Source organism: Hypanus sabinus, chromosome 13 (assembly GCF_030144855.1).
Source record: "Hypanus sabinus isolate sHypSab1 chromosome 13, sHypSab1.hap1, whole genome shotgun sequence".
In the NCBI taxonomy this organism is placed as follows: Eukaryota; Metazoa; Chordata; class Chondrichthyes; order Myliobatiformes; family Dasyatidae; genus Hypanus; species Hypanus sabinus.
Window position 1 is genome coordinate 58,412,395 of NC_082718.1, and position 24,638 is coordinate 58,437,032.

General features: G+C 43.5%; 1 protein-coding gene across 7 annotated transcripts in view; it reads right to left on the minus strand.

The window, feature by feature from the left end:
- LOC132403894 (branched-chain-amino-acid aminotransferase, cytosolic-like) overlaps window positions 1-24,638 on the minus strand; it is a 227,456-nt gene that overhangs the window by 3,951 nt on the left and 198,867 nt on the right. For all 7 annotated transcript variants that reach the window (XM_059987696.1, XM_059987699.1, XM_059987703.1 and 4 more), the window contains 3 exons: window positions 14,796-14,881; window positions 14,184-14,324; window positions 10,597-10,671 (listed from right to left, as the gene is read on the minus strand). In XM_059987696.1, coding sequence (XP_059843679.1) covers window positions 10,597-10,671; window positions 14,184-14,324; window positions 14,796-14,881 — 302 coding nt within the window. The remainder of the gene's footprint in view (window positions 1-10,596; window positions 10,672-14,183; window positions 14,325-14,795; window positions 14,882-24,638) is intronic.

Sequence of the window (24,638 nt, forward strand, 5' to 3'; positions counted from 1 at the left end):
ACTATTCAACTTTTCCCTATAACTCCCAGTAACGTCCTCTACTGAATCTGATTCCATCATTACCACATTCCAGGTACTCATCACATTTTGTGCAGAAAAACTTGCCCCAACCATCTTCTTTAGCCTTGAACCTCTCACCTTAAATGCATGTCCCCTAGTACTTGACATTCCTATCCTGGGATAAAAATCTTGATTGCCTGATTATCTATACCTTTCATCATTTTATAAACTTGTGTCAGGTCTTCTCTGCTCCAGAGAAAACAAACTAAATTTGTTCAATTCTAGCTCACACCCTCTAATCCAGGCAGCCCTTTAGTAAACTACTTCTGCACCCTCTCCAAAGAGCCCGCACCCTTCCTTAATGGTGGCAACCAGAACTTCATGCACTAGGAGATTTCTTGAGGCCCCACCCACAGGAACCCCAAAGGACCTTAAACTGTTCAAAGCTACTGAAAGCCTTTACAATAACATGGAACATTAGAGACATTTAAAAATTCAAAATATTTCAGAATATAAAAATACACTTAATTAGAGAGTAACCAAAATTGGTATGAAAATTTTTAAGAAATTGAACCTCCTAACCTTTTGACTTGGGATCGATAACCCCATCCAGGTTAACATCCTGAGGCTCATGCTAAAACCATTACCCCCTCTGCTCAGTACGATGTAAGCTCCATGGCAGTTCAACAACTCAGCAGAAGGTGCGACTGAGGCTGTGTGTAAACTACCAACTGTTCACCTTACGCTTTCTCTTGACTTCCTCGCGCAACAGCACAGAGCCAGCCGAAAAGAAAGTGCAACCCTGCTCATTACAACCTTCCGCTTGAATACTGAGTTTAACAGGTTCCCGTGTTGACAGCACGTTTCCCTCTGTAATACTAATTCTCTTTCTCCCAATTACCAGAGCACTTCGCTGGTCTTCAGTTTCACTCGTCTCCTTCACCTTATTCCATCATTCATTTATCTCTTCATCTCTCCCCTCCCTCGCCCCAAGGGCAGTCATAGTGACACAGCTGGTGTAGCCGCTGCCCCACAGCAACAGAGATGTGGGTTCAATCCTCGCCTCCAGCATTGTCTGTGTGGAGTTTACAAGTTTTCCCTGTGACCATGTGGGTTTCCTTCGAGCGCTCTGGATTTTTCCCACATCCCAAATATGTGCGGCTTGCTGACTTCATTGGCAGGAGTGTGCGGGAGAACATAAAGTAAGATTGATGTAGGATTAGTGCAAATGGGTGTTGATGGCCCATGCAGATGAGATGAGCCAAAGGGACTATTTTGGTGCTGTCTTTCTCTGTGATCGACTGAGAGTCTCATGAAATCCCACTCATTTGCCTGGATGAGTTCAGCTGCAGAAACATGCAGGAATCTCAACATAACCCAGAAACTTTCAGCCTGATGGATTGAAACGATTTTCACCAGCTTTTACACACAAAATACCGGAGGAACTCAGCAACCCAGGCACTCCCTCTGCACCAATCCTAAACTGACTGTGAAACCCGCAGATAAGGGAGGTGCAGCAGTAGTCTGGTGTACTGACCACAGCCTTGCTGAGGGCCAGCACCAACTCTCAGACACTTCCTCTTACTTACCCCTCATACAGTACCCCATTAAGTAACACCAGGGCATTGTCTCCCACACCACCACCAACCTTACTGACTGGGGATCTCCCATCCACTGCCACCAGCCTCATAGTTCCAGCAATCTACACCTTCCATTTCTATCTCCTTTCCAAGATCCACAAATCCACTTGTCCAGGTCGACCCATTGTTTCAGCTTGTTCCTGCCCCTCTGAACTCTTATCTACAGACCTCAACTCTGTTTTACACCCCCCCCCCCACCCAGTTCAGTACCTTCCTACCTACATCCGCGACACTTCACACACTCTTGATCTTTTCAATGATTTCAGGTTCCCTGGCCCTCATCATCTTTTTTTTACTATGGATGCCTTGACCCTACATACCTCCATCCTCCACCAGAATGGCCTCAAAGCATTCCGTTTATTTCTGAACACCAGGCCTAACCAGTTCCCCTCCACTACCACTCTCCACTGCCTAGCAAAACTTGTCCTCATTCTAAATAATTTCTATTTTGGCCTGTCCCATTTCCTTCAAACAAAAGGAGTAACCATGGGAACTCACATGGGTCCCAGCTATGCCTGCCTGTCTGTCTGCTACATGGAACAGTCTATGTTCCATGCCTACACTGGTGGCCATCCCACACTTTTCCTATGGTACATTGATGACTGCATTGGTGCTGCTTCCCACACCCATGCTGAATTTATCAAGTTTATCCACTTTGCCTCCAACTTTCACCCTGCCTTCAAATTCACCTGGTCCATTTCTGACACCTCCCTCCCCTTTCTCGATCTCACTGTCTCTATCTCTGGAGACAGCTTATCCACTGATGTCTATTATAAACCCACGGACTCTCACAGCTACCTGGACTATACCTCTTCCCACCATGTTACTTGTAAAAATGCCACCCCCTTCTCTCAATTCCTCCATCTCCGCCGCATCTGCTCTCAAGATGAGGCTTTTCATTCTGTAACGAAGCAGATCACCTCCGTTTTCAAAGAAAGGGGCTTCCCTTCCTCCACATACTAATCCTGATAGAGGGATCAGCTTCAAGTTCCTGGGTGTCAAGATCTCTGAGGATCTAACCTGGTCCCAGCATATCGATGCAGCTATAAAGAAGGCAAAACAGCAGCTATACTTTATTAGGAGTCTGAAGAAATTTGGCATGTCAACAAATACACTCAAAAACTTCTGTAGCTGTACTGTGGAGAGCATTCTGACAGGCTGCATCACTGTCTGGTATGGAGGGGCTACTGCACAGGACCGAAAGAAGCTGCAGAGGATTGTAAATTTAGTCAGCTCCATCTTGGGCACTAGGCTACAAAGTACCCAGTACATCTTCAAGGAGCTGTGTCTCAGAAAAGCAGCGTCCATTATTAAGGACTCCAGCACCCAGGGCATGTCCTTTTCTCACTGTTACCATCAGGTAGGAGGTACAGAAGCCTGAAGGCACACACTCAGCAATTCAGGAACAGCTTCTTCCCCTCTGCCATCTGATTCCTAAATGAACATTGAATCCTTGGACACTACCTCACTTTTTTAATATGTATTATTTCTGGTTTTTGCATGATTTTTAATCTATTCAATATACATATACTGCAATTTATTTATTTATTTATTATTATTATTTTATTTTGGGTTTTTTTCTTCTATATCACGTATGTATTGCATTAAACTGCTGCTGCTAAGTTAACAAGTTTCACGACAGATGCCGGTGATAATAGACCTGATTCTGATAATGATGGCCATTTGTAATCGTTCTCTTTGCCCTAGCACTTTCTCTGCCCATTATATCCAGTCCTAAAGCTTTACAATTTCTTCATTCTGCTAAACTCAAAACTTTCAGCATCTTAAATCTATAAATATCTGTCCTACTGAGCTGAAAGTTTGAGCATGTTTTTATCTCTCCACAGTTGCTGCCTGGCCTGGGGTCATATCGCGCATTTTATATCTTTATTCACAGGAAAGTAAACAGAATGGGAATAGGCCATTCAGCCCCTTTATACATCCAGATGGGGAATTAAAATTTAAGTCATTAAATAAATCCAGAAATGAGGTGAGTGTTAAAATGGATTGTTGTAAATCTGCCATTTATTCCTGATCTGGTGTATCTGATGACGAATCAATGTAGTTGAGTCATAGACAGACGAGAGTCATACACCATAGAAACAGGGCCTTCAGCCGAACTCAGCCATGGTTTCTGGCTTGCTCATCAATGCTAATTCTATTTTACTGCATTGGGTAAGCATACCTCTAGATCTTTCCTACCCATATACCTATCAAAATGCTTGCACCTGCTTCTACCATCTCCTTTGGCTTTGGCAGCTTGTTCCATATACCCACCACCTTCCATGTGAAAAACTGTAAATATTTCAACTCTCACCTGAAACCTATGCCTTCTAGCTTTGGGCTCCCCTACCCTTGGAAAAAGTTTCTTTAGCTATCTACCTATCTATACTCCTCATAATGTTATGAACTTCTGTTAAGCCACAGTTCAGCCTCCCATGCTGAAACAATCCCTGCCTATTCACTGCCTCATTGTTCCCAAAGGCTTCCACTCCAGGCAATGTTGTTGTGCTCGAGCACAACCGCATCCTTGTGGTGAGCAGCAGTGCATACAATATTCTTGATGTGGTCTAACTAATGTCTTGTATAGCTGCAACATGATTCCCTAACTCTTATTCTTAAAATCCCTGCCAGTAAAGGAAAGGAATGTAAGCACCATCTTCACCACCTAGTTTCAGGGAACAATCAACTTGCCATAAACCAAGGCCGCTCTATACATTGACACTCCTTAGAACAATCTGCCAGAGAAGGTCACTGATGCAGGTATAATTAGAATGCTTATCAGATGTCTAGACAGGTACATGGATAGGAAAGGTATGGAGGGATGCAGGCAAACGGGACTGGCTTGGATAGACATCTTGGTTGGCATCGATGAGCTGTGCTGAAGGGTCTGCTAGGGTACAATGTAACGAAGACTCTATATCATTCAATTGCTTAGCTAGATGCTTTCCAGATGCTATCACTGGCTCTGCTTCCACCACTCTCACTGGGAGCATGTACTCAATACTAACCAAGTCACTGGATGAGAAAAGGACCCTCTCAGACCTCTCACCCAAAATCTAATTCCTCTAATTTAATCTCTGATATAGGGAAAGATTCCTATTATCTATCCTATTTACACTCCTTATAATTGTATAATTAAGTCTTCTCCACGAGGAAGAACAGCCTCTCCTCTCTCTGCTCATAACTGAAACACTCCATCTCGAGCAATTTTCTGGTGAATCCTCTCTGCAGCCTCTTCAATGCTATCATACCCTTCCTATAATGTATGGCCAGAACCACCCACTCCAGTTCAGTGTTTTATAAACTTGGAGCATAACTTCCCTGTCATTCTAGTCAATGCCCAGACTACTGAAGGCTAGTATCCCATATGCCTGTGTAACCATGTGATCTTTATAACATAATAATCGATACATTATTAGCCAGACTATTGATCGCTTTCATTCTCCTGCCTTTGTGAAATCACCAGACAGCTCAGAGTGTTAGAGCATACAAAGCAGCTCATTGTTCTAAAAACACACACAAAATGCTGATGGAACACAGCAGGCCAGGCAGCATTTATAAGGAGAAGCACTGTTGACGACTCACCCTGAAACGTCGACAGTGCTTCTCCTTATAGATGCTGCCTGGCCTGCTGTGATCCACCAGCATTTTGTGTGTGTTTGAATTTCCAGCATCTGCAGATTTCCTCGTGTTAGCTTATTGTTCTGTTGGATTGTTGGTGGTCGAGGTAAGGACTGACAGCCAGTGTCACGGATTTCTGCTCTGCTTTCTCTGGGTCCTCACTGTCCAAGTGTTTGGACCTTTCTCCTGTATCACAGACACAGGTTCCCTCAATCAGGAGTTGAGTGTTTTCCTTGCAGATACTCTCAGGCATTCAATGTGGACCTAAAGCAACACTCACAAAATGCTGGAGGAACTCAGCAGGTCAGGCAACATCTATGGAGGGGAATAAACAGTTGACATTTCTGGTCAAGACCCCAGATGAAGGGTTGAATGTTTATTCCCCTCCGTAGATGCTGCCTGACCTGCTGGGTTCCTCCACCATTTTGTGTTTGCTTTGGAGTTCCAGTATCTGCAGAACCTTTAGTGTTAATGTATAGCTTATCTTTAACCACCCATAAAGTAGGATTTAAATAATTCTCTTTTTGCAAATATAAAAATCCAAAAATATACCTGCAGACAATCTGTCGCCCAGCAGAACCCAAAACAATAGGCACGATAACTTGACAACTACTGCATCATCTGGGCATTGTATCTTCCAACAATTGTGATGGGAGGGGGGCAGGGAACTGAGACTACATGGCTTATTTACATATGGAGCCAATGGACAAAATAGCATTCCTCTCTCTAATTCTGCATCTGTATTCCCTCATGTCCTTTGTAACTGTACCATTTATAATTCTCCTCAAACCACCAATCAAATTGTATGCTGTTACATTCCTCCAATTTAAAGTTTACATCCTCCATGAATCTGTTACCCCCCTAATCATTGTTCGCAGGGTTTTCAAGGTTGGTTTCATCTACTGACACTTAAATTATGCCCTATGCTAGACACACAATATATCCCAGAAAGTGGTTCCATAGAGAACGGTGCTGGCCAGCTGAATCTCCATGGGCAGACAATGCCTCTGCGGGCTATTGGAGCAATTATCCTCACTGGATATATTCATGTTCACCAACTACTTCTTCTCATGTGCCAGTTATTGTGAACAAGAGTCATAGAGTCAAAGTGTCACAGAGTCATAGAGTAATATTGTCATAGTGCCATAATGTCATTGAGACAGACCGTTGTAGAGAAATAGAGAGAGGCAGAGATACATAGAGAGACACAGTGACAGACACAGAGACACAAAACAGAGAGTCACAGAGAGAGACACAGAGAGACAGACACAGAGACACAGAGAGTCACAGAGACAGAGAGACAGAGACAGTCATAGAGACACAGAGACAGAGACAACAGACAGAGAAACACAGAGAGACAGAGAGACACAGAGACAGAGAGACAGATACAGAGAGTCACAGAGACAGAGACACAGACAGAGAGACAGACACAGAGACACAGACAGAGAAACACAGAGGCATAGAGATATAGAGACATAGGAACACAGAGACAGAGAGATATAGAGACAGTCATAGGAAACAGAGGGACATAGAGACAGAAAGACAGAGAGATGCAAAGTCATAGAGATTCAGAGACATAGAGATAGAAACAGACACAGAGACAGAGAGACACAGAGTCACAGAGGCAGAGAGATAGAGAGAAATGCAGAGACAGAGAGAGACACAGAGTCATCCAGACAGAGACATAGAAACAGAAAGACACAGAGCCACAGAGACATAGAGCGAGAAACAGAGAGATAAGGGACATAGAGACATAGAGTCATGGAGACATACAGTTTGGAATCAAGCCTTTGCACTCAGCTGGTCCATGCCAATCAAGATGCCCCATCCAGTACAGTCCCATTTGCTGACATTTGCCCCGTAACCCTCTAAAAGGTAGCAGCAAATGGAATGCAGTGTAGTGAAGTGTATGGTCAGGCACTTTGGTAGAAGGAATAACCTAGCCTATTTTCTAAATGGGGAGCAAACTCAAAAATCAGAGAAATCAGGGGCGCACAGAGGCTTGGGAGTCCTAGTGAAGTATTCCTTAAACACTAACACACATGGAATATGGGGAGCAGTTTAAGCTCCTTTATTTATCTATCTGTTTGTTTATTTATTCAGCGATACCGCACTATGTAGTCCCTTCTGCCCTTCAAGCAGTACCACACCCGCAAACCAAAAATTCAATTTAGCCCTAATCTAATCACGGGACAATTTACAATGACCAATTAACCTACCCAGTGTGTCTTTGGATTGTGGGAGGAAACCGGAGCACCCAGTCAAAGCCCACACATTCCACAGGGAGGACATATGGATTCCTTAAGGAGGACAGCGGGATTGAACTTCCGACGCCCCGAGCTATAATAGCGTTGCATTAACCACTGTGCTATAACGGTGGCTAACAAAGGATGTGCTGTCACTGGAGAGGGCCCAGTGAAGGTTCACAAGAATGATTCTTGTGTGAGGAGTGTTTCATGGCTCTGATGGTACTTACTGGAGTAAAGAAGAATGAGATGTGATTTCATTGAAACCTACTGAATATTGAAAGGCCTAGATAGAGTTGACATGGAGAGGATGTTTCCTATAGTGAAGGAGTCTTGGACCAGAGGCAAGACCTCAGAACACGGCTCTTTAGTACAGAGATGAGCCGGAATTGTTCAGCCAGAGGGTGACGAATCTGTGGATTACTTTGCCACAATTGGCTGTGGAGGCCAAGTCAATGGATATATTTCAAGTGGAAGTTGATAGGTTCTTGATTAGTAAGATGTCAAAATTTACAGGGGGAAGGTTGGAGAATGCATCAGCCCTAATAGATTGGCAGAGCAGACTCAATGGGCCAAATGGCCCAATTCTGCTCCCATGTCCTGATAAACCTTTCCAATCCATGTAGCTGTCCAACAATCTTCTAAAAGTTGTTATTATACCTCCTGCACAACTTCCTCTGGCAGCTCTTTGTACATATTGTAGATGCATCCTTAGTGTCAAAGTTCAAGTTGATTGTCACCTGTCTGTACGTATACACAACCAAACAAAACAGTGTTCCTCAGGCCTCAGTGCACCCACACAACATACATCATACACAGCACATAAACTATTATATTATGAATAGATTAATAAAATATAATCCAAAATGCATGTAGTAAAGTGCAGTACAGGAAACCCAGGCAGTCATGGGGAGAACGTACAAACTCCCTACAGACAGCAGCAGGAGCTGAACTGGGTTGCTGATGCTGTAATTGGTTTACACTGGCCACTACACTACTGGGTTGCCCCTTTTGGTCATCAGAAGTATAATTAGGTAGAGCAGCCTTGAGGTTTTGGTAAATAGGGTAGTAGCCAAAATGGTGATGAGATCAAGACCTGACAGCGCAGACCACGAATCTGAGGATAATTTAAGCTGATGTTAGAGGAATGGCCACATAAGTGATCGGATAGTTATAAAGATATGCGTGGTGAGTGAGCTGCCAGTTGACACACTAGAAGTTGACACACCTACCAGATTTTGTCTACCCCATTCCTTCCCTCAAGGCAAACAGAGCTGCCAATCCCACCCACAAAGAGACACAAGTGGACAGATCAGTCGCTGAGGCTGGAACACCATTCAGTGACAGGTGACCTCAGTTAATCCACATGTCCTTAGCGCACAGTCTGTACATTTCAATATACCTGCCCCAAAGAGAGGCAATTCTGAGAAAGTGGCAACACTGGTAAAAAGGGTGGATCTGATGTGCATTCCGACTGGTTGTATCACAGACTGGAATGGATGTGCTAATTCACAGGATTGCAATGGGCTGCAGAGAGTGAGAGATTCAGACATTTCTACCACAGGCACAATACTCCCCACCATTGAGGTCATCTTCAACAGACGCTGCCTCAAGAAGACATCATTAAGGACCCTCAACATTTGAGACAGGCCCTCTTTTCATTACTACCTTCAGGGAGGAGATATAGGAGTCTTTAGACCTACACTCAATGGTTTAGGACCAGCACCTTTCCCTCTGCTATCAAATTTCTGTATGCTCCATGAACCCATGAACACCATCTCATTATTCATTTGTTTCTGTACCTGTCACTTACTTTTGACAGTTTTTAGTAATTTTATATCTGCATTTCTAACTCAAGACAAGTTTCATGTCATATTTAAGTCAGTGATAATAAAACCGATACTGAATTCTGCAGAGATCAGGGCATGGAGTAAAGAGTTAGGTCTTCATGTTTCAACTTTTCAAAATACTAGTTAAGCTGCACTTGGAAGTGTCGTGTGCAGTTGTGGTCCTCACACTATAGGATAACTGTGATAGTGCGGGAAACCATGCAGAGGAGATTGACCAGGATCTTACCTGCACATTTGCCCATTAATTCAAATATTTAATCAACCAATGACATGGCAGAAGGTCAATGCATAAAATCATGCAGACATGGTAAAGAGGTTCAGGTGTTGTTCAGACCAAACATCAGAATCAAAATCAAAAATCAGAAGAAATGTGACTTTGACCATGGGATGTTTGTTGGTGCCAGACAGGGCTGGTTTAAGTCTCTCAGAAACTGCTGATCCCCTGAGATTTTCATGTCTAGCAGTCTCTAGAGTTTACAGGAAATGGTGCGAGAAACAGAAAAACATCCAATGAATGAGCAGCCAGTCTGTTGGCAAAAACACCTTGCTAATCAGAGAGATCAGAGGAGAATGGCCAAATGGTTCAAGCTGATAGGAAGGCGGCAGTAAGTCAACTAATCACGTGTTACAACAGTGGTGTGCAGAAGAACATCTCTGAATGTATTGATGGGCTACAGCAGCAGAAGACCACAAACATACATCAATGGCCACTGTATTAGGTACCTCTTATACCTAATAAGTGGCCACCGAGTGTACACAAAAACATGAGAGACATAGATGGGATAGATAGTTAAAAAAAAATTTCTCCCATGGTAGGGGCATCAAAAACAAGAGGGAACAGTATCAAGCTGTGAGGGAAAAAATAAAGGGAATTTGAAGGGTTTTTACAGAGAGTGGTTAATATCTGTAACGTGCTGCCAGAGGAAGTACTAGAATCAAATATAATCACAGCGTTTAAAAGACATTTAGTCAGGCACTTAAAGAGGGAAAGCAGAGAGGGATGTTCTGAAATTTGGAAATAGGATCAGTGTAGATGGGCAGAAAGGACATGGTATTTCTGTACCCTGTGGATCTATTTCAATTCTGAACAGCCTCATGTCTCTGGGTTCTCTATTTCCCAGCAGCAGGAAGAGCCTCTAAACAAAGCCATTTTTAATCACTCTAAACACCACTGGATCAACCCCTCGTGAACTTCTGTAAAAGCTCGTGGAAATCCTGTAATCACTTCATACTCACTTGTATATTGGCCAGGCTGTCAGCAAGCTCCCTTATTAACTGTCTTCCACTTTCCAGGGTTGGAATGTGCAGGCTCTGGAATGACAGATAAAAGAGAATGCAGAATCACAGCACAGCTCCTGACACGTACAGCCGTTGTGATTTTTCGCTGTGGTTGCCGATGACCAGGCAGACAGATCTCAAACCCTATCACATCAGTCACAGAGCAACAAATAATAGGTCAAACAGCATCTGTGGGATGAAGCGAATTGTCAGTGTTTTGGGTTAACAACTCTGCATCATTACTGAGAGTGGAGGGGTGATTTCCTTGGAATTCTGTCTCCCCATCCCACTTCTCCTCCTTATACTGGCCAGCATGGGTAACTGGTGGACTGAGGAGGGATGTAAGATGACAGTCAGATTGCCTCCCCTATCTGACACAGTCAGCACTTTCCAAAACTATCAACTTTACCTGGTAGGACAAGAGCATGAAGTTGCCCTCCAAGCTACAAACCACCCTGACTTGGAAATATATGACTGTTCTGTCACTATTGCTGGCTCTAATCCCTGGAACATTGTGAATAGACTTACCCTGCACCTCATGGACTGCAGTGATTCAAAAAAGCAGCATATCATTTTATTAAGGGCAATTAAAGACAGGCAAGTAAATGGCTGGCTCAGCCTACGGGGCTCACACCCCTTGAATGTATAGAAAAAAACTTGAAATGAGGGGATATGAAACTTAGAGTTGGAGAAACTATTGTCAGTTGGGCAAACACTGCTGCCATTTTATGGCAAGCAGTGTGCCAATCTGTGGGTTGTTTTGTTGGTGAGAAATACCACTATTTGCATATAGGTGAACAATACCACCATGTTATTTTGTGCCACACTAGTCTTTACCAAAGGGTCAGCAGTGGAAGTGGTAAACAGTCTCAGTTTCCTGGCGTCACCATTCTGAGGATCTGTCCTGGGCCCAGCATATTGAAGCAATGACAAAGAAGGCATGTCAGCAGCTATATTTCATTAGGAGTTTGAGGAGATTGTTATGTCTCCAAAAACTAGTGAATTTTTACTAATGTACAGTGGTCATCATTCTAACTGATTGCGTCACTGTCTAGTGTGGTGGGGCCACCACACAGGTTTAGGAAAAGCCACAGAGAGTTGTAAACTCAGCAGCTCTATCATAAGTCTTTCCGATATCAGGAAATCTTCAAAAAGCTGAATCCTCAGAAAGGCAATCCCTATCATTAAGGAGTCCCCTCCTGCACCACCACCCAGGACATGCTCTCTTCTCTGTGCTACCATCAGCCAGGAGGTACAGGAGTCTGAAGACACACACTCAATGTTTTAAGAACAGCTTCTTCTCTCTGCCACCTTATTTCTAAATGCTCCATGAACCCATGGACACTACCTCACTACTTTGCTCTCTTTTTGCACTGCTTAGTTATTTTATATATTCCTTATTGTATTTGTTTATGACTTACACTGTTCTACTGACACAAAACAACAAATTTCATGACCTCTGTCAGAGATAATAAATTCATTTTTGATTCTGAATCAGCACTTTTTGAGGATGACATCAACTTTCATCTCTTCTGCAGCGCTGTGTGAGGGATCTCAGGAAAAGGAAGTTCTTCACCACCCAGTGTATGAACAGAAGAACTACCAACAACTGATCACCGACCCTGAACGCTGACTCCATTTCACCCCCCACAGTAGCTGCCGGACCTCCTGAGTGTCACCAACACCTTCTGTTTTTATCTTCTATTATATAAGGATCCAATAACTTTGTCCCATATCTCAACAGCATTGTGCTTAGTCAGACAGCCTAAATCTTTCCTTATAAAATTAGTGCAAAAACACAGGCTGTTTATAGCTTGTGTGTATTGACATATACCTGCCATGCTAACTGCCTCTCCCTCCAAGCACCTCTTCCCACTTTTCTACCATTACCGTTTCTTTTTGTAATTCCAAGCCATTAAATGCATCAGCATGATCAGCTCCACGTGACCTGTAGGTACCTTCTTCAGGAATTAACCTAACCTTATCAAGTTGATTTCACCGTATTTATCCAGGTCTCCATTTCCTTTTTTCACACCATCACTTATCTGACTTGACTTCTTTGCCTCCTTTTGTGCAAGATGAGGCCACCCTCAGCGTGGAGGAGCAACACCTTATATTCCATCTGGGTAGCCTCCAACCTGATGGCATGAATATCAATTTCTCCTTCTGGCAAAAAATATCCCTCCCCCTCCCCTCTCCTATTCCCCACTCTGGCCTCTTACTCTTCTCACCTGCCTGTCACCTTCCCCTGGGTCCCCTCCTCTTGCCTTTTCACTTATGATCCACTCCCTTATCAGATTCCTTCCTCTCCAGACCTTTATCTTTCCTAACCACCTGGTTTCACCTCTTACCTTCTAGCTACCCTCCTTGCCCTCCCTTCACCTTTATTATTCTGACTTCTTCCCCCTTCCTTTCCAGTCCTGCAGAAGAGTTTTGGCCTGAAGTGTTGATTGCTAATTTATTTCCATAGCTACTATCTGACCTGCTGAGTTTCTCCAACATTTTGTGTGTGTTGCTTTGAATCTTCAGCATCTGCAGACTTTCTCATGTCTCTGCAGAGTTATCTCCTACCTGGATCAGAAAGAACCTCTTTAACAGTGTGTCCCTTTCCCCCTTTCACTCACTCTTCCTGGAAGCATGTCTATCAAGAGATGAAATCAACCCAAACCATGAAAATCAAAAACAAATCTGCATATGCTAGCAATCTGAAACAAAAGCAGAAAAGACCAGAAATACTCAGCAGGTCAGGCAGCATCTGTGCAAAGAGACACTAAGTCAATGTTCCAATTGAAAGAACCTTCATTAGGACTGGAGAAGAGAAGGAAACAAGTTATTTTTAAGTTCCAGAGAAGATGAAAAAAAAAAGGATGAATAGGACAAGTGCACAAGAAAACCTACTGGGTACTGAAAGGCTTGGATAAAGTGGACATGGAGAAGGAGTTTCCATTAATAGTAGAGTCCAGAATCTGAGGGCACAGCCTCTGAGTAAAGGCGGTCCCTTTAAGATTGAGGAGGAGTTTCTTCAACCAGAGGATGGCAAAACTGTGGGATTTGTTGCCACATAAAGCTGTGGAGGCCAAGTCATCCAGTGAATTTAATGCAAAGATTGATCAGTTCTTAATTGGTACCAGGTTTAAGTGTTGTGGGGAGAAGGTGAACGGTGTTGAAAAATGGCAAAGCAGACTCAGTGAGCCAAATGGCCTAATTCTGCTCTTATAACTGACAGCTTTACAGTCTAAAATAGGAGCAGGAGTAGGCCATTCTGCACTTCAAGCCTGCCCCACCATTCAATTATGTCTCATTTATCTCAGGCATCAACTTCTTCTCTGTGCCAGATCCCCACAGCATTTAATTCCCTAATCTTTCAAAAATGTACCTACCTCCACCTTACATAGAGAACACCATAATGATCTAGCCACCTCCCAAAGGCAACAGCTGTAATTGGGAGACCCTGTTTCCCTGTCCATAGACGCAGCTTTCATATGGTGTGTAAAATCCATCAGTAAATGGTAGTTCTCCATATATATAATATTCAGTGTCCTCACCTCTTCTTTGTAAAGGATCTGGTGCACTGGGCACAAAGTGCAAGCTGTTCCTGTTCCAAACATTTCCTTGACTCGGCCTTCATTCACACCTTTGATAAGCTGCTCCATCGTTACCAAACGCTCCGCAACTTTGAACTTATTCTTCACATGGGCATAAGAGAAGACACACACATGAAAACATCAGCTCCCATCTGCCTTACTAAGCTTTATTTATAAAAGATAAAATTGGTATCCTCTTTATCACTGTTGTACATCTAACAACATTGCCCACATTTAACCAGACATCCACAACTCATTTTAAAAATATTTGATTCAGTATTAGGTCTCATCAAATATTTGACCCCAAATTTATTAATAGGTACTTCAAGCGAAGTCGACAGTGCAGTCAGAAGTAATAGATATTGATTCTAATAAATGAATAAATATAACAAGGTTTGGACTGAGATGCAGATATGAATTACATTAATAGTTAATGTTCAAATCAAAATTAAACAGATTAGCAGACTACAATTTTAGTGTTGTATTTAGAGCAGCTAATTAGCTGTTAGCATGATGCCAATCAGCCAGGGGAATGCAAGGTTAATGCTGTTCTGTTAAGCAACGCTTACTCACCCACTTGCGAGTTAAATCCAGAATGCTTTGCCTTATGACTCCAGGCAATATGATGCCATCCAGTGGATGTGTTGCAAGCTCTTCCTCTAGGGAAACAGAACAGATTCTACTCTGAATATGTACAGCAGGAAGACTGATTTACTAATTAGAATTTAGCTGTATAATTTGGTGTCCTGCTCTCACTAATATAAAAGCCCATCTTTCATCTCCCTACAGCAGTGATGGATCCATGCGGCCCACCTTAACAGTGCTGCCCCTCTGACATGTGGCTCAGTGAGCTCCACTCCTGCAATATTTCCCAGCAGAATCGTCCTACCACAGGCCTGACCTGATTTGGACATGGGGTGCAGGTGGACTTGCCGACACACCATGCCTAAAAGTCACCCCACAATGCAGAAACTGGGCCTCAGAGTGCTGGATCTTGTACGTCTAATGATTATTGGAGGAGTTTACAAACAATCTTAAATAATTGTAAAAAATGATAAATTTATTTGAAGCTGTAAAATTTAATTAAAATAGAGTTAAATACAGATAATTAGTTAAACTACTTGCCTTCACCTAACCCTAAGTCATCAGTGCCACTATAACGACACCATCCAGCCCTGGTGTAGAGACACCAGAGGCCTTGAATTAGTATTAGCAGAAGATAAATACTTGATGGTCAGTATGGATAGAGTGGGCTGAAGGGCCTGTTCCAGTGCTGTATAACTACATGAGACTGGCAGTGCTTCCTATCCCTGTTCTCCATATGCTACTGCTAGGACCACAGTGCAACAGAGGATTCAAAGCATTGGACCTTGTACTGTGATCCACCCAATACATCTACATTTTAGAGTTCAGGATGGGCAATCAAAGTTGCCCAGGAAGGGGCTATGACCAGATGTCCTCTTCAAAACCATGGGTAAGTGGTGAGCATAATTCAGCTTAGAGCCCCTCCTCCCCTTTATCCAAAGTTACAATCAAGTCTGCTTCCCCTACCATTCATATAGTGTGCACTTCTTCACCACTACTCTCTGGCCCATCCCACCACTACCTTTTTCACCAGTCAGTGAGTTTGAAAGAAGATTAGGACAGGGACCCCAGTGAGCTTAACGAGAGTTTGGGAAATGCTCCCCAGTGAGTTTACCTTTTGAGCCAGATGCTGAATATTGTACCCTTTGGACAATCAGAGAGCAGATTATTGGAGCTTTAACTGGATGCAAAAACTGCTTCAATTTATACAAACGTTGTACATCACATTAATGGAAAGTCTGAAGTAATTGATTGCGAAGTGCTTTGAGGCTGTGTATATGTATTTCCCGTATACTTGCTCACTCCGAAACCTAGTATGGTAGGCAATTGAGCACACTGTTTGTCACGTCTGGTCCTGAAGACAGGCAGGAGTGAGTGATTGGTCTCTAATGGAAAGTATCAGGAATGATGGATAATGAGGAAAACTGCAGTACTATCTCCCTGCACACTTCTCCAGTGGGGCCAGGAAGCTGTCAGTGCTGAAGGCAGCTTGGCATGGGTAGCCCCTTCACTCGCTCAAGGGAAAGAGGGGGCAGGGGGACAGAGAGGGAGCAAGGGTGCTGGGACTTCCACACAGCTCATCCAGGGAGCCAACAAAGGCACAACCACAGTGCTGTGTGGTTTAGTTCTGTCAGAGAGGATCTGTAGTTCCGGTTGAACCTGAGGATTGGAACTGAAGCTTTGCCCCGTTACACTGAACACCAAGAGGCCAAGTGTTCAGGGTGGCATCAGAGATGATTCTGGAGTTTAAGGCCTAGTGTTTCGTGAATGGTGGGTCCTGAAGTTGATGCCAAGAATCGAATCCCGTTGTCCAGAGCCCTGAGTCTGTGAATCTCTGTGAGTCCGCTGGGGAAGCAGAAGCCCAACATCTGCCAGCCCTTTCCAAGCCCGAGACCACTGGAGGATAGAAGCTGAAGAAGGCATCTTGTCCTGGCATTATATGTGTGTGTGTGGGTGGGAGGGAAGACCAGAGCTTGTTTTGTTGTTGTTCTTTTGTTGCTTGTTTCGTTCTGTGATGTTCTGACAAGCAGTGTGAGCCTGCTGTGTTGGCACTGGAATGTGTGATGACAATCGTGGGCCAACCGCAGCACACCCTTGTTAAAGCAAATGAAACATTTCTCTGTATCTTTCAACGTACGCGTGACAAATAAACTTGAATTGTGGAACAACAGAATGAGGACAGGATTAGGAGGTACATAAGTTGAATCAAAACACACTGCAGCGCACCAAGTTGGTCTTCCCCATCGTGTGGCAATGTCATGGACGAAAGCAGAGAGGGGTATGTACCCAATAGAGCAAAGACAAAGCAGCACCAACCTTCCCCAGCAGCTCCCTAGCGTGCCATGGGTCTCAGTAAAACTAGCCAGCATTCCTTTTTGTGCTGGGCTTGTTCCTATGTTGAATTGAAGCCATTTCATACTGGGTCAGCCTGATGGATCAAGTGGGCAGCAGAATGCAGAAACGGAAGGATGAGATCGCTTTCTATGCGGCCTCAGAATATAAGGATTTCCTTTAAAAATGCATTTCTTTAGTCTGAGGGTGGTGAATCTATGCAATTCATCGCCACAGACTGCAGTGGAGGTCATTGGGTATATTTAAAGAGGAGGTTGATAGATTCTTGATTAGTAAAGGCATCAAAGATTACAGGGAGAAGGCAGGAAAATGAGGTTGAGAGGGATAGTAAATCAGTAATGATCAAATGGGTGGAGCAGACTTGATGGGCTGAATGGACTAATTCTACTACATCTTATGGTCTTATGGTCATTTGAACTGCCTTGCCCTCCAGACAGATTTCCTTGCTCGCCCTCTATCTGCACAAACTGCTCACAAGAAGAACAAGTGAAACAGATGCTGCAGGCCATTCAGCCCCTCAATGAGGTCATAGCTGATCTGTCATCTAATCACCACTTTCCCACACTAACCCCATATCTCTCAAATCCCTTAATGTCCAAAAACAAATCCTCTGATATTTTCTATACAAAAACACTCATTCAACAGACACAACATAGATCAACAGCAAGATGATTTTTCAAAGGCTAGAGGATCTTCAGGATATCCACAGGGCAACAGGGTCTCTCTGCATAGCTACAGTCTTCATAACCCAACAGAGAGGATATTTACACACTTCAACCCAACACACTCTGTCCTTCTGCAATTAGTGGAGAACATACATTGTTCTTCATTGAGGGACCAGTGGTGGAAAAAGTGAGTGGCTTCAAGTTCCTGGGCATCAATATCTCCAAGGATCTGTCCTGGGTCCAACACGTTGACGTAATCATGAAGAAGGCATGCCAGCAGCTGTACTTTGTTAGAAGTTTGAGGAGATTTGATATGTCATCAAAGACTATAGCAAATTGTTACAGATATACATATGGTGGAGAACATTCTGAGTGGTTGCATTACCATGTGATATGGAAGCTGCATCGCACAGGGTCAACAGAGGTTGCTGAGAGTTGTAAGCTTAGCCAGCTCCATCACAGGCACAGGCCTCCCCACCATCTAGGTCATCTTCAAAGGGTTGTGCATCAAGAAGGCAGCATCCCTCATTAAGGACCCTTACCCTGGGACATACCCTCTTCTCATGGCTACCATTAGGGAGGAAGTACAGGAGCCTGAAGACCTACACTCAATGTTTTAGGAACAGCTTCTTCCCCTCTGCCATCAGATTTCTGAACGATCCATGAACTGTAAACACTGCCTCACTATTCCTCATTTTGCACTATTTATTTTACTTATTTTTTCAAGTCAGAGTATTTTTTGTCTTGCACTGCACTGCTGCCACAAAACAACATATTTCATGACATATGTCCATGATAATTAACCTAATTCTGATTCACTTACTCAAATCACAGTAACCTTGACATGAAAGTTCTCTCAATCCAAATAACTTACTTGCTGCCTGTTATACCGCTGGCGGTTAGGGCAGCAATGAAGGTCCTCCATCTTCTTGAGGGTGATGTTCAGGGCTTCCTTCTTCATGTCAGTAGCTTCCTGTCGGTTTTCATTACTGTCAGTCACGCAAGTTCCAGGTGGAGACTCAGGAATACCGTCGCACTCAGATGTAGAATTCTTCATTGCTGTTTCCATGACAGTTTTGTTTTAGCAGTCAGGGTTGTTAGCCCTGAGCTGAACCCTGAAACAAGGACTGGTGGACAACTTTTAGTTTGGCCTCTACCTTTTGACCTGTTTGGCATGGCTCCAGCCAACATAGCTCTCTGGATCACTGAGGCATGCAAGGCTCCAAACCACAAGTTGTGATCCCCTTGGGTGAACCCAAACTAAGATGCAACACAATTCAGACCCACTGGTTTATATTTCCAAGGAGACTCACAAGTTAGAATATGAAGCAACAAACAATGTGCTGGGGTAATTCACTGGGCCCATGCAGCATCTGTGCTGGGTGGGGGGCATTGGAAAGGGAGTGGAATTATATTTTCAAGTCAATATGGCTTATGAGCTAGAAAAGTACTGTATTCCTGTACTTTCTTTTCCTTCTGGTTGGAAATATGTGGGAAGTACAGCCTTGGAGGGATGACATGCATTTCTGTGCCAGAGGAAGAGGCACTGAAGATGTTCAAGCAGTAGGTGAGATGCCAGTCAAGTGTGAAGTAAGGTTTCAACTCTATAAAATCTTGGTTAGATCACACGGAGTACTGTGTTCAGTTTTGGTCACTTCATTATAGGAGGATGTGGAAGCTTTAGAGAGGATACAGAGGAGATTTACCAGAATGCTACCTGGATTAGAGGGCGTGTCTTATGAGGATAGGTTGAGCAAGTTAGGGCTTTTCTCTTTGGAGTGAAGGAGGATGAGAAGTGACTGAACAGAGATGCACAAGATAATAAGAGGCATAGATTGAGTAGATAGCCAGGGACTTTTTCCCAGATGTGGCTAATACGATGTGGCATAATTTTAAGCTGATTCGAGGAAAGTACAGGGGGGATATCAGCGGAAATATTTTCTAGACAGTAAGTGGTGTGTGTGTGGAATGCTGAACCAGCGGTGGTAGTAGACACAGATACATTAGGGACATTTAAGAAACTCTTTGATAGGCACATGGATGATGGGCTATGTAGGAGGGAAGGGTTAGATTGGTCTTAGGCTAGGTTGCAATGTTGGCATAAGGGTGTAGGCAGAAGAATCTGTAGTGTTCTATATTCTATGTTCAGACTGTCTTGGCCTGGGTGCTGTCAAGCTTCTCAAGTGTCACTGGAATTTTATTCATCCAGTGCAGTGGAAAATATTCCATCACTCTCTGGGCTTGGATGCTGTAGGTGGGTGAAGTCAAATCGCCACAGGATACACATCCTCTGGTAAGCTCACAAAAACAATACTGATGCTAGAGTGATCCTGTTTATGATTTCAGTAGTTCCATTTAATATCAAAGAAATATATGCAATATACATCCTGAAATTCTTGTTCTTTGTAGACATCCTAAAAACAGAAGAGTGCCCCAAAGAATGAGTGACAGTAAAAACGGTACAACCCCAAGTCCCCCTACTTGAAGCCCCCCCATTCGTTGAAAGCAATGTCAATCAGTGGCAGGGGAAAAGGCCCCTCCTCTTGTAGATGTGACACTTTGTAACACAGGTGCTAGATATAGAGAAATTAGAGGAATCATGGAACATGGGGTTAGAGCAGGAACACAACACTGAGACAGAAGATCATATCAAATGTTAAGCAGTCATGTACGGTCTCCTGCTTCCATACCTTTTGTTTCTAATATAGATCTCGATTTATCAGCTCATGTTGTCCAGGTCTTGCTGCTTACAAATTTACAAAATACAAAATAAACTGGGGCTTTGAGTATTACGTGCAATTTAACTCACCACATCACCAGAATTGCACTGGAGAGAGTGCTGAGGAGATTGACCAGGATGTTGTCTGGATTAGATGATTTTGGTTATGGGGAAAAACTGGAGCGAAAGAGATCGAGGGGTAACCTGATAGAAGTATATCAAATTGTGAGAGGCACAGATAAAGTAAATAGTAAAATACTTCCTCCCTGTGGTTGGGGGATTGAAAACAAGAGGACATTGAAAGCATGGAGTTTGAAAGGGGATCTGAAGTATAGATTTTTTTTTACACAGCGAATTCATTGATATCTGAAGATGGTCGTGGAATCAGATATAATCAATATAGTTAGAAGACATTTTGACAGACTCCTAAAAAGTCAAGACATATAAGTATATTCCACCACACTCTTAGCTTGACGTTGTGAGCGTAGCTGGAAAAAATGTTGGCATGAGCATGGCGGACTGAGGGGCCTGTTTCTGTACTTACGGCTCACAACTATTTTCTGAGGAGTTAGAGAATGGCTTCTCTTTCCACAGATGCTGCTTGACTGACAGCATTCTCCCTACAGTTTCTGTTTTTGTTTCATTTTCCAAGGGAATAGGTGTGGAGCTGTGCATTGTGCCTTCATCCAGAAACATCTCCACTCTGACCTCACAACGAAGGGAAAACCACTGGCTTCAACTGTAGCAGAGAATTATGGCATCCCGCTAGACTAGACAGGGAGAACTGATCGCAGTTACTGAGGCCCGAATGTTACCAAATGAGCAGCACCAATACCTTTAGCACATCTCCAGCCAAGTTTTCTCTGTTGAAACAAGCTGCCTTGTTCCAGCTTTTCAAATTCAAGTTTATTATCATCTGTACATTTATGCAACCAAATGAAACACTGTTCCTCTGGACCACAATGCATCCACCAATCATATATCATGCAAACCACATAAAAGAAAAATACTACCATAAATGAGCTGATAAAATATAAATCAAAATGCATTTAGTGTGCAGTAAAGGTAAACAGTGAACAGCTTGCTGTCCTAGTGACTAGCCCTTGGTGGTGGCCGGGTATTCATCAGTGCCACAGCCTGAGGGAAGAAGCTGTTAGCCAGTCTGGGAGTCCCAGGACTGATGCTCTGTACCTCCTTCCTGATGGCAGTGGATTGTGGGACAGGTAGCAGTGATCCTCAACAACGCTTAAAGCCCTTCATCTGTAACACTCCCAGTAAACATCACAAATGGGGGTCGGAGGGAGAACCCAATGAACCTCTCTGTAGGGTCTTGCAGTCCAATGCCTGCAGCTTCCCTACCATACAGTGATGCAGCCAAACAGGACACTCTCAGTGGTACTCCTTGCATAAGTCCTGCATGTCTCAATCACCTCAGACACCTACTGTGTCTTCCTGAATACTGAGGAGGTGTTGTGGGTCCAGGTTATTATGTGCACACCAAGGAACTTGGTGCTTCTCAGTTTCTCCACAGCACAGCCATCGATGTGCAGTGGAGAGTGATGGACCTGTGCCTTCCTGAAGTCTACAATCATCTTGTCCACATGGAAACGCAGGTTGTCGTTCTCACATCATTTGACAAGCCTTTGTCCCTCCACTCTGAGTGCCAACTCTTCATTGTTGCTGATGAGGCCAACCACTGTTGTATCATCAGCAGTTTGAGCTGGATCTGGCAGACCAGTCGTGAGCCACAGGCATGGGAGGCACTACTGCTCAGCATGATGGAGCTTGAGATGCCACTGCCAACGTAGGGTGACTGGGCTCTTGCTCTAAGAAGTCCAAAATCCATTTACAGAGAGGGGTATCCAGTTGCAACAAGGGCAATTTACCCACCAACCTCTGAGGGGTAATCACTTTAAAACACCAAGCTGAAGTCATTGAACGCATCCTGGCAGATGGGGCATCATTTTCCAGGTAGGACAGGACAAACGAGTGGTGAGTCTAAGGAATCTTTAGTGGACCAGTCTGAGCAGTAGGCAAACAGGTCCGATGCAGCTGGAAGATGGGAGTTTGCTAGGTCCTGTGATTTTGTGTTCAGAAGAAGGGGAATACACAGAAAATTATGCAAACAAGCCAACTCCAGAGTCTGGCTAAATCTGACTGCAACCATTAAGGAGCTTATACATTCTCCCCGTGACCACATTGGTTTCCTCCAGGTGCTCCAGTTTCCTCCCACAGCCCAAAGATGTACCGATTGGTAGGCTAATTGGTCATCATAAGTTGTCCCATGATTCGGCTAGGGTTATATCAAGGAATTATTGGGCAGTGCAGCTCGAAGGCCCACAAGGGCCTACTTCACATTGTAGGAATGGAACTCTGGAATTATTGGATTTTGAGATTTCAATAGAGGAAGCAGAAGTCACAAATCCGTTCAGGAAAGGAAATGGATGAACACTGCAAATAAGAAATTGCACAGGAATAACAGAGCTAGAGGGTTCTTTTGGAAGGCAGTGGAAGAGGAAACAGGGTAAACACCCTGTCTTAAGAGCAGACTATTTAGCCTACGATTCTGTGCTGATTTAAACAAATCCCAGCTAATCTAACATGGTCTACATCCCTCCATTCCCTGCCTATTCATGTTCTTTTAGACAGCACTGGCATTTGTTTCCACCACCACCCTTGGTGACACCACCACTCTCTGTTTAAGAGACTTGTCTCACACATCTCCTTTAAACTTTTCCCTCTCTCACCTTAAACCCATGTGTTCCAGACTGTTCCACCTTGAGGAAAAAGCTACAGAGTCAGCCCTCCTTATCCGCGATTTCCACATGCGCAAATTCAACCAACCGCGAATCGAGAAAACCCATAAATGCTCTTCCAGCACTTGTTGTTTGAGCATGTACAGACTTTTTTTTCTTGTCAATATTCCCTAAACAACGCAGTATAACAACTAGTTTACATAGCATTTACATTGTATTAGGTATTATAAATAATCTAGAGATGATTTAAAGTATATGGAAGGATGTGCGTAGGTTATCGTGGATTGGGATTGAGAAAAAAACATAAGTCGGAACAGGTACATCCAGTATTATTTAGCATCAGTTAGTCAAACGTTTGTCTTTGTATATAGTATATATTTTACCTTTCTATGCATATAAAACACTTTAGAAACGTATGTATTTCAATAATTAAACCACTGCATTGCTTAGCAATAATAGTAGCTTTCATTAGGGCAGGGCCTTTCTCACTTTATCCTTTAAAATTGTTCCGATCGTTGACCGACGTAGCCTAATGCTTTTACAACGACCGAGCTACGCCGGGTCCACTGCACTGAGACAGGTTAATTAAGGGACTTGAGCCTCCTCATTTTTTGGTATCCACGAGGGGTCCCGGAACCAATCCCTCGTGGATAAGGAGGGCCAACTGTATATTCTGTTAATACTTTCATAACTTTATATTCAGTACTTCTATCGGGTCACCCTTCAGCCTCTGACGCTCTAGAGAAGATAATCCAAGTTTGTTCAGCCTCTCCTTATAGCTAATATTCTCTAATCCATGCAGCATCCTGGTAAGCCTCTCCTGTACCCACTCCACATTCTTCCTTTGTGCAGCATAATTCTATAACCCCATAAATGGACCACGCACCAACATGAAGCCATCTTCAATGCAATCGATGGTTGTAGTTACTCAGGTGCTTTCTTCTGGCAATGATTTCTCTCATTGTAGCACACAACAAAAAATATAGCATTAGGATTTGAAAGTGATACATTTCCTTTAAATTCTTTGCAACTATTTTCCCCCTGTGTGTATCTAAGAGAAGTTGCCTATGCCATCAGTTTTGGAACAATCATAACAACTTTGATCAGTGAGACAGCTTTCCTGTGAGGAACTTGTATCCAACTTCCCCGCAGTTAGAAAATGTTTAATGAGGTGACATTTCCAACATAGTATTTTCCAGGACTTTTCTCACAAGCAAGTCTGGCAGGGACATGTGGGAGAAGACGATAGACAATAGTTTGAATGAAAGGAGGGGTGATGAAGTTTCACGAGACAAATCCAAAGAGGCTGGGCTTCAATGATGGAACAAATAATGGACAT